This window comes from Papilio xuthus, unplaced genomic scaffold (assembly GCF_000836235.2).
Source record: "Papilio xuthus unplaced genomic scaffold, Pxut_1.1 DF827777.1, whole genome shotgun sequence".
Taxonomy (NCBI): Eukaryota; Metazoa; Arthropoda; class Insecta; order Lepidoptera; family Papilionidae; genus Papilio; species Papilio xuthus.
The window spans coordinates 6721834-6733878 of NW_013530872.1; the positions used below are offsets into that span (position 1 = coordinate 6721834).

A 12045-nucleotide genomic window follows, 5' to 3' on the forward strand; every position below is an offset into this window, starting at 1 on the left:
TCCAGCATGTATGAAATGGTCGCATGTTATAGAATTGTGACACTCGAAGACAGGATATTCAATTTTAATGTCACACTTAGTCCGCTTATTATTTCAATTTCAACAGGAATTTCAAAATATTCTGTATATTGAGTAAATCAATTAGAAATATTTATTGCTGGCAATTAGTTGCTATCATAAATAGAAGTATTCATATCCTGTAATTTAGTTTTGTGTCAATCAGGGCACTAAATCTGCGAACTACCGAACAAGGTTGAAAACTCTTTAACGAGACTCTAAAGCTAATGGTTATATTATTACCAAATAACAACCCGAGAATTTCGTTACTAGATTATCTGATAGATTCTGTTACTCTTTTCAGATTATGTAACTTTGATACATAAAATTTTTAGATTGTTCTATAATTTTATAATACCTAACCAGATAACTGCAGTGTGTTTACACTACTAGGTCATTAAATGCAGGTTAGTATAGTATGAGGTAATCTAAAAAAAAAGATATTAAATATTTTAATTTATAAATGTAATTTATGTAGGTATGTAGAAATACAGACACATTTTACATTAGTTCAGTGCGTTTGCGGTTCAAAATGCAGTACAAGGAGGATGTGGGGCGGCGCGGCGGGGCGGGCGGTCATGCCGGCGCGTTGCAATTTTCCCCGCCCGCGCCGCGTCGTGCGGCGGGCGGCGGCGCGCGAGTGCCGCGTTTTCCGCGAGGGGCGCGGCCCCCTCGCCCTCGCCCGCTGTGCCGGGAAATCCACCGCGCGCTACACGCTCCGCTCAGTCCGAGTTTGTCGCCGTTGCGCAGTGCCGTGTTATAGTCGCGCGCCTCGCTAAGCTCGCGTACCTTACGCCGATATTCTCGCAGCGCTCTGCGCCGGATCGCTCGCGTTCCCCTTTGATTTCGTGCCGTCCCCTGATGTCGGTAGGTGCGGGCGGCGGCATGCTGCCCGCGCTGGCGCTGTTGCTGCTGCTGGCGGCGCCGGCCACCGCGCGCCGGCATGCGCCCGACTTGCGCGAGGATGAACCCGCTCGTCGTACCACACGTCCCGCCGGTAAGTCCTCACTCCATCGCTTTTGATTAACTGTCGCATGTGATCGCAGCTATGTGTTTTTAAAAATATAGTAAATAGTATTTCGCGACTGTCGCCGCGTCCGCTGCAACGACATGGAATAAAACGCATCAGCGCATGCGGCGGGCGCGAGCGAGCAATCGTTCGTAGATAGAGTAGGTGCGTGCCGTCATCGATCGCGCTATCGATCTATATCGATAGCGTCGTCTAAACGATATCTCGCGTATCGGACGTATCCTTATCGCCACGATATCAGCACTGAGGTGGGATAATAAAAACAATGCCATGTGAGTGGACGCTGATAAGCGTTCGATTCCATATAAATATAAGAATTTTTCAAGTGATCTATTTCGGTTGCATGTTACAGTAAGCGATCATTTTTATCGGGCAAAGACACCTTTGGAGATAAAGGTTGACAACAACTGTATGAGCCAGCATGTGACCGCGCCTCATACAACTGTCAGATTATGTTTATCCAATATATGAACCATGATTCGTTTTTTGTTTATAACAAATATTTATACACTTTCAGGTATTTAATTAACGAGGGTAATCTAAAATATTTCTAAACTGTAGAAAAGAGGAAATAAATGTTAAATTGTAGTAATTCACAGTATGCTTCGACTGTATCTCACGTGTGATTTCCAAGCGAAGCTTTAATAATTAATAAACTCGTGATTTTAGCAGTTCATTATTAAATACATTAGCTTATAAAAAATTAAAATATATAGAAATAAAACATAAACATCAAATAACATTATCTTTTTACGTAATAAGGAAGAGCAAAAATAACAACTCGTAAAAGGGCGAGATAATCTGGGTTTATTATCTCTACCTTTATATATTAAATCATAATTTTACACAATAACTATTGATTGGAAAATTTTAATAACGTATCAAACAAAATTGTCTATAATAAGTTACGCAGTAAGTAACCATGGTTAATTGGAATGGTGAAATTGACTCTTCTGAATACAGTTACCTAAGTGCAGGAAAATGGTAATGCCGTGAAAAATCTTTATAAACTACCCTCGAAATTTGTATCTTTATTTATTACGAATAAATTTTTATAAACTATGAAAGAATGTTCAATTGCAATTATTTACAATTAAACGGAGTTAATGAGTAATTTGTGAAAGTACTGTATAAAAAATAACTCCAATTTTGACTACATTTTCGCGAATTATTATTAAAGGTTATATTTTTTAATTAGCAACTCGCTTTATGCCGAAATAACAGAGGCATTGTCCCACTTATCAATTATTACATAGATTTTAAAGATTCCTTTATCAGGAGAAAGCTTTTACAAAAGCTTTTATTGACATACCAACGATAAAATTGTATTTTCCTATCTGCCGGTAACGTAGGTTGATTGTAAGATATAATTTTGTTGTTTTCGTTTTTTCTTCTCGTAAAAATCATTCAAAGGAAATGTTCTTAATAAAATATAAGTAGGTATGTAGCTTATTAACCTGAGGCAGATATACTTTTAGCAGATTTGCAGATGGAAAGAGGAATATTGGCTTATATTATGTTGCAAGTCTAGCTTTGAACTTGTAAAAGGTATTACTGTACGGTACTTATTGAAATCTTTGCCATACATGTATTCAAACAGTCCTTTGTTATAGTTTAATTTAAATATGCCTTAGAATTAAACAAGCAAAATTATTATGACTAACTTTTAACTTCAATGTGTAAATGAAGCTTACTTTCTTAAAATATTGTAATGGTTTTGAAATCCTTTTAATGATTTAGAATCAAAACATTCAGTGAATTATAAAGATTTTGTTTAAATAAAGTTGAGAACAGTTAAATTAGTTATAAAATTAAGTTTTGTATTCTCATGCCTCCTATTATTATTATTGCTAGTAATATTCCTAAATATTTCTTTGGATATATTTGCCATCGTATAATGTAGTAGGGGACGCCCACGACTCCGTTCGCGTGAAACTAAAAAAATAATAATTAGTAGCCTATATATTCTTCCGGACTATGTTCTACATTACTGCCAAATTTCAACAGGATCCATCCATCCAAACATTCGCAGTTATAATATTAGCAAGATGGATGATTTGTAACAAAACTTGTATATACTGTGCTGATCCTTCGTAGGTAAACAAAAATTTTCTAATGCAACATTTTATTTCAAACTAGCTGTCGCCCGCGACTCCGTCCGCGTGAATATATAAAAAACTTAATTAGTGTAGCCCACCCATCCATCCATCCACATCACATCTATCTAAACATTCGCATTTATAATATTAGTAAGTCAAATAAAAAGCAGCTCTTCAAGGCATAAATTCGAAAAAAAAAAGAATAAATAGTATCCTATGTCCGTCTCCTGGCTCTAAGCTACCCCCTCACCAAGTTTCAGCCATATCGGTAACACCGTTCTTGAGTTATAAAAAGTGTAACTAACACAACTTTCTTCTATATATATATATATATATAAGATATAATAACCAATTTTAATGAACACGTGGTTATCTTGATTTGTAAATTAAATTATTATTATCAATTTGTTTCTATATCATTTGTTAAATATACTATGTCGTACGATTTTCTAATCTTATCCGTTCACAATTATAATCAGTTGTATTATACGTAAAATTTGCCTAATAACAGATTTATAATGTTTCTTCCACCTGTATTACTGATACAGTGTGTTTCGAAATTATTTTATTTACTGATTCACATAACTTGACTTGGAAATGGACTTATGATATTCTTCATGTTGCCATCTTGGGAAGGACATGAAGAATATACCAGATCAACAATGTTTATTAAAATATATTTGAAAATGATTAAATGAGTAAAAAATAGGTTCGCTCAAGCCGCGGCCACCAGCTAACAACGGGAGAGGAGAAGGGTACCTACGAGATAAGTTTTAACACGATCGGTCGGCAACTTCGCAGTTTTTTTCAATATGGTGGTCGTTCACTGTTCAACAACCGACCCTATTTATTATACAGTGTGAATTAACAATACAAAATAATCAACACTTCCTATAAATGTTATATCTAATCTAAAATCTACCATCGTTTGATCTAAACATTGGACTAATTAAACGAAACTTATCAATTATTACAGTTGTACTGAAAAGATATGGAAATTTTATAACTTTTATATTTTTATGTATTTTGTTTTATTTTCTTTGCTAATTTTCACAATTTTCCATTTGCATTGCTAAACAATGCCATTTCTAATCTATTTGTCAGTAATACCTACTCTACATTTTGCAATGGATTTGGAATTGATTCTTGTATCAATAAGTATTTTATTTTATCTTTAATATTACTAATATTAATTATTATATCATCGTCCTTCACTATCAGCTCACTATACGTCCCCCCGAGGGGCTCGGGGCCTACCCTAAGTTAAGGGTGATTAGGCCATAGTCAACCACGCTGGCCATGTGCGGGTTGGTTGACTTCACACATATCTTTGAATTTTCTTCTCAAATATGTGGTTTGCATCACAATGTTTTCCTTCACCGTAAGATCATCGGATTAATGTATATATGTAAATCGGAAATCGAAAAACACATTGGTACATAGCGAGAATCGAACCCAGGACCTGCAGATTGCAAGTCACGTGCTTGACTCCTGAGCCACCGACGCTCTTACATTATATCTTGCTCTTACTAATATTATAAATGCGAACGTTCAATTGGATAAATGGGTGTTAGTTATAAGGTATCTCTAAAATGGCTCAACGAATTTTAATGAAATTTAGCATAGATGTAGAGCATAGTCTGGAAAAACACATAGGTTATTTAATAATTTTGTTTTGATTCAGCGCGAACGGATTCGCTGGCGACAGCTATCAATAATACTTAAATGTAAATTAAATACTTTGACAAAATAAACATTACATAATATGCTCGCATGCAATAGCTATTTTTTCGTCTAAACGTGACCTTGCGGACAGGCGGACAGTGAAAAATTTTTAAAATTGTTTTTTTGTTTTCTGAAATGCAAATGTATCCAGTGTAATAAATATATTTTTTGTATTACATTCACACACACACACACTAATTTTATTAACATATAGGTATCGTATATAATTTTACTACATTACATGTACTTTTGATTTGTCATACTGACGTTAGCACCATGGATATGTATACACATAAATATCTTTTCCCTTCAACTTTCATTCATTTTCCGGATCAAATAAAAGTCGCTGTCGTTTGCCAAAATATCTTAACGAGCCGTGCCAAAAGCCGAATTACCGAGAAAAGAGAAAAAACCGACGCTTTCGTTGTCTAGACGGTGCGCCGAGACGAAAGCTGCGGGAAACTTCCTTGTCTAAAAGTTTCACTGTCACTTTTCATGACGCAATAAAACTTTAAGCGTGCAAGATTGAAATGACCGCAGTAAGCAAATAAAGAAAAAAATGAAGGGAATAAACCTACACATAATTATTTACATTTCTTTTAAAAGCTTTAATAAAATAGCTAAGAAAAAGATATTATTATAGTTTATATCGCGTATATATTATATATGAATGATGATATGAATATTTTCGGAATGATTGATGTTTATCAAATGATCTCGTAACCCTGACGTATCATACGCTTTTAATAATTTGCATTCGACATGTTCAATTAGTCAAAATTGTAATACAAATTATTCTATCAAGTCGATAACTTATCTCGTCTGACAAATATAACTGGGGTCATACGAGTATTTACATTTCTACGGTACGTTTTAATGTTGCATCTGTATAAATTCAATATAGGATATTCTGTTTTCCGGCCAGACGCGAGTCGGGATGTTGCCAACACTTCAAAGACATAATTTCACGTACATTTAAATTTTTCCGATATGAACTTCGATTACTCATCCGCTTAGCCGACAGGTCAGAGTTTGTAAAAATATCTGTATATTAAAACTATTAGCAGTAACTTTGAATAACTCTTTTTATTATTGACTTCTGTAATGAATAGGTTTTAGAAGGTTAAATTAATAATTAAAAAAATAAATAAAAATTGCCAACTAATCATTCAATATAACTCTATCTTTTTATAAAATTGTTTAAAAATATTTTGTATTAATTGTTTTGCTAATATCAAGATTTACAAATTCAATTTCAATATTTAAAGTTAAATAAATATTATAGAAAAAATTCTTTGCTGAATTTTTGTCATTATACTCGTATATTCTCCGAATGCATGTTTAAGTACTAAAAAGTAACTATCTTGTATTTGGCGACTTTATACGAATGCCTGTACATTTTACGAGTTTATTTTGGAATGTTAGTACTGGAAACAGTACTGAAAATGTAATTTGATCTCGCTCAGATAATGAATTCTGACAGTTCCACTCTAAAGGCAGACAGACATTTTATAATTTGACGTGTTTTTAAAGTAAAATTTTCTTTTGCAGTAAAAATAAAGTGTAACTTCATATCTATGATGTATTTTCTTAAAATAACATTATAATTGCCGAGAAACTGTGGTACTTTTCTAGAATAATAATTAGATCATGATGTTAGTGTAGAGCAATAGAAAAATACTTGTTTCTAATAACTTATTAAGGGTCTGTTTCACAAAGTCCAAAGAAGCTGTCAAACTATATTGACTAGTAAAAATACTTCCAGTATGATGTGTCTGGTAATTTGTTTATTAGTTATCCAACACTTTGTAACTTGGATATAGTGAAACAGACCCTTAAAGAAATAACTTTTATATTATTTTTTATGGTACCGTGAGTACGATGTGGATCTTTTTCGATTCGATTTTTTTGATTCGATAGAACGACGTATTTTTTTTTTTCATTTTAAGACATGAGATTACTTTCAGTCGAGCAATTTGAATTTCTTCCTTCTTATTAGTTCTCCGTTAAGATTTTTACTGGTTTGACAACTTCCATTACGCCTTCATTCGAATTTTAAACCGTTTAATATGGAAAATTTTTGCATGAATTTGTCATTTTGAACTTCTGCTTATGTAACTTTAACTTAACTATGTATAAAACTAAGTTAAAGCGTTAGTATTTATTGAGAAGCGATGTGATACGATAGGTGTGATGCACCGCACCTTTGCAATGACGATCTGCGGTTATTAGATAAACAAGCCTGCCGCCAAGCCCAGCGCTGTGACGTCGGCACTCGGCATTGGCTGCCGCGATCGGTGCTACGTAACGCAAGTGGGCATGTAATTGTACGCGAGAATAATCCTGATTTCTGGAATGTTTATGCGTGTTGTTATTGCACGAGATTGTTTGTGTATACGGAGTAGTTTCGTGATTGGAATGGCAATGTTTTCGATTGATTGCACCGATCGTCTGTGTCCTTTATTATATGTAGGTGTGGCATTTGTTGAGGTTATGGGTGTTTTGTTACTGTTATGCACTAATTAAAATCTTACTTATATTATTTGAGCGTCAATAGCCTAATGGTTAAGGATACGGATTTCCGATCACGAGGTCGGGGGTTCGAATCCCGCCATTCGACTATTGTCGTAAACCATATCCTAGCACAAGCTTAGAGCTTATTTGGAATTGTTAAAGAAATATTAGCAAATATACACAAAAATCTGCTAATATTTTTATTAAAAAAATGCGAATGTTTGGATGGATGTTTGAAGGACTCCAGAACGACTGTATGGATCTCGTTGAAATTTGACATAGATGAAGAAAATATTCTGGAAGAACGCATAGGCTACTTGTTAAGTTTTTTTTTAAAGTAATCTATAGTACATTTATAAAAGTAAGAAAGTAAACATAGCTAGCAATTGTAGATAAACAATCGGGTTTAACATAAAGTCTTATAAGATTTTTGCGATAACATCCAATGATGAATTGCATATCATGTTGAGTATTTTTAGTAAACTCATAAGAGATCACAAATATTTAATTCAAAACTCAATATTTATAATTAATTTTATGTAAGCACACGTTTGGGAATTTTCACAAATGATCGCATCAAGAAACCGCGTCGCGTGTGCTCTTGCATTAAAATATAACCTTAATGGGATTGAATAATTATTAAACAGTTATCCTAATGTATACTTAATCCTAACTAGATCGATAAAATATTATGTAATTTCCATACAATATCCATGCAAATGAAATAATAACTAATATGCGCGTTTTATAGGAATATTTTTAGTAAAATTTCCATTTACAAACGAATTTATCTAGTTATCGAACTGTCTAAAAATTATCTTAACTTTAATCCATATCATAGAGGTGTGCCCAGTGATAATAATAATTTGAATAATAACTACGATAGAAAGAACGAAAATAAAACAATAAATTTCGAACGTATCTTGCTCTTTATTATAGAAAAAAACTCATTTCATTTTCATAGAAAGAGATAGAGATAATATTGCGAGCGAGATTAACGTTCGTTAAACAGCATCGCGTCACGCGCAATGTCGTAAATAGCGGACAAGTTACGTTATTGCTTCGCGCAACGTCGCAGGACACTTGTCCAATTCAACTGGTTCATTGACCTGGAAACTAATAACAGATAAACACTACGCATTACATCTCCAGCGTAACCTAAGCACCAGATATCTCTGCATCTCGATATACTCTGTTCTCTATAGTCTATGCATCTGTCAACCTTGACCCTATATAATCTGTGCTGTGTGCAATCTGTCAAGGCTCTCTTATCGCTGTCAAATGTCTAAAAAAAGACAACAATTATATTAGGCTAACTGTGGGTTTCTGAGACCAAAAGCCCCGTTTGAAACGACAGGGATGGGAAACCAAAGTTAAGTAATACAAAATATTTTATTATTACTTATTGATTTGAGGAATTTCTGAGAAATGTCATTAACAAATAATTAGGGTTCCCTACCTCATAGGAAAAAAACGGAACCCTTATATGATCACTTTGTTGTCCGTCCGTCCGTCTGTCAAGACCCTTTTTCTCAAAAACGCGTGAAGGTATCAAACTGGAATTTATATCAAATGTTCAGGTCTGCGGTCGCTAGGTGCTGTAAAAAAATAAAACTTCTAAGCCAACCCAATCAAAAGATACATCCGTTTATATCGCAAATTTACGCATTTTTTTTAGCAGACAATAACATTAAGAAGATTTAAATAATCAATTATCGTTGTCTATAAAGTTACTAATTAATTAAAAAGTAAAATGATTATCTAACGTACGTCTAAAACTCCCCCATTTTTCGTAGATATGAAATATACGTTGACGGATGCTATTTTTATTCCAAAATGAGTGAAAAAAATCAATCGTTACGGCAAAATGATAAAGTCAATTATTAAACAATTTTAAAAGTTTTTTTTTTAATTCGATTATAATGTTAAAACGAAACGCGCCATTTTATAATTAGTCTAGATTTTTTATCTGTCATTTTATATTTTTTATTAAGATGATTGGATTATAATGGGTTTAAAAAGATTGTGAAAAATAACTGAGAAGTAGGTAAAGTTGTTGCGTTTATTCAATTAAATGTATGAATCACGTCAAAAATATTTTTGGAGAAATCTCCGTTTTGACGAAAAACAAGATCACATTGCGAAGGCAATTTGTATACACAAATATGTGGTTCAGTTTTGATTTGTTGTTCCCAAGACAAAGTTAGTGTTGTGAACGCGACACTAACTATCCGGTTTTCATTATGCCAATTAACTCCTATGTGTTAAGTAAATCAGTCCAATTATAAATATTGTAATTTTTACGTTAAGATACTCAAATATTTCCTTAAAATAATAAAAACGAAACTCGTACAAACTTAAACTTGGTTTAGTAATCAGACTCAATTCCAGACTGTCAGACTAATAAACTTTACCCATTCAACTACGTTGCAAATTAGAAAGTGGTGGGCAGTAAGGCAAATGAAGATTGTCAAACGTGAATAAAACGTTTTTGCAAATACAATTTATATTGAATAGGTAGTTGACCGCGGGAGTGTTCCTCATCAAATATTAGCGTACTTAATTAACGCCCAGCGAAGAACGAACTCACTTCCACGAATTTAATTGAGGTCAAAGAATTTGAGTGCATACGTCTCAATTAAAGCGGACGTTCGTTACGCTCAAATAATGGACATTCTCAAACATTTTGATATTTATTTATGGTGTATGCCAATAAAGGAGTCGATTGCCGGCGCGTCGGTGAGGCTCAATAACGCTGGGTTTGCGATCACATCGTAACGTGCCGGCCACTCGCACACAATAGGCATTAATTTTGTGTAACGCCAGATAGGAAAGTCGTCGGCGGACCGCGGCCAGGTAGAATTTGGCGCCTTTATGATCAAATCCTGTCGTGTCATAAGCCACCCACGGGCTCCAATTAAGCCGGTAGCCAACAAAGGCGCCGGGTCGGCCGTAATGCGTCGCGGGCGGCGGGGCGCCTGGCGGGTCGTCGGCCGAGGTGCCCTCGCGTGCTGCAAGCCCGAAGCACACACAATACGCCCCCGCTCGGGCTCGACCTGACGGCCCAAAAAGTTAGAAAAGTGCGGCGCATTGGCCACGCGCGATACCATCTCGGCGCCGCGCTTGAGCCCCGACACTCTTCAACCTGCCCATTCCTTAAGTCCGTTTGCGGCACGTTCGCCGCCTTTAATTAGAATTTAACGTACGACATTTATGTGAGTTATGGGATACCTTATTAAATTCAAAACTTTTCTTTGTAAATATGCGATCGCGATAAACGATTCAAGTAATGTTGATCTGATTTATTTAACGGACTTTTACGGGCGAGCGGGTCGTGAAAGCTGTCATTTATCTTTATCGATATTAAAGTTTTCGATAAGGTCGCGTGAGGTGTGCGGGTGCCGGGTGGCGGGGTGGCGAGGCGAGAGGGGTGCGGAGTGGCGCGCTGCTCCCACGTGCGGTGCCGGCGGTCGTTATGAACTTGAATTAAATGAATGACGCAGTTGTATGAATGGCGCAGCAGCGGCAATGAATGTGAGTCGGAAGTGCGAGGCGCGCTTCAGTACGCTAGCTGTTGCTCGGTGCACGTGCATCCGCCCTGCGCCCTGCGCCTTGCGGCCGCAGTACACTTGCTTTAGGGTAGGCGCTCCAAAATCACATATTTGTAACAACTCATTCTTCATAGTATTTCAAAGGCAGAAGGATGTTTGTTAATGTGAGCGTGAGCATTCCCGTGGTAAGAAAAAATATTATTATTAAGTTAATATTAGATTAGGTTTATTGTACATAGTTTTAATTACTCATACATTAATCAGCTTCGCAAACTTTTAGGTTATTATTGTTGCATTCGTGTGCAAAAGCTTAATGTTTGTGTAATTGAATATATCCGGTAATTACTGTACAGTTATTAGCGGTCTCGGCAGTCGGCACAACATCGCGTGTTGTTGGTATTGAGGGAAATTCTTGTGCATATTACTCGTAACTGACGTTAGACCGGAGCCGATGCCGCCGTCTTGTTGCGTCTTCGTTTCGCAATGCACTTGTTTATCGCACCCATTCACGAATTGTTTTTAGGTCAATAATAGCATATTTCTTCCTACTTTTTTGAGTATAACATCAGTGTTAGAGTGTAACTAGCGCTAGAAATTAATACTAAAATATGTAATTTTATTTTACCAGAGAGCGTGATTCAGCTTATCAAGATGCAGTCATGCACTTTCGTATTCAAATTATCGATAAACCAATAAATTGTCTTATGACAGGCCGACGGCAGGCGGCCGGCGGCGGTGCCGTCTATTGAAGAAATGACCTTCTCACTGCAGATATCGACTTATTGGGTTTAAATAGACAGAGAATGACAGACGGTATTTACAAACACGGGCCGTCTGTCAAAGGGCAAAGGTCGAGATTGTGACGTCACTACGTCGGTGCCAACGCAAGGGCTTGCTTCATATCTTGAGTATTGTATCGATACAGGTGTAGGTACAATCGATATTGGCATAAATTAGCAATAAATTAATGTTGTGAGTTTCCTCGTCGGGTTTTTGCACAGTCAACCTCGATAGCGATTATCGGCTTTGTTGATCAATGGACGGAAAAGTTTGCTCCTTAAATATTATG

General features: G+C 35.7%; 1 protein-coding gene across 1 annotated transcript in view; it reads left to right on the forward strand.

Annotated features, from left to right (window-relative positions):
- The first annotated feature begins 725 nt into the window (after positions 1–725).
- sog (chordin short gastrulation) overlaps positions 726–12045 on the forward strand; it is a 77795-nt gene continuing 66475 nt past the window's right edge. The window contains exon 1 of the mRNA XM_013309413.1: positions 726–1054. Within this exon, the coding sequence (XP_013164867.1) occupies positions 919–1054 (136 nt within the window). The 5' untranslated portion in view covers positions 726–918. The remainder of the gene's footprint in view (positions 1055–12045) is intronic.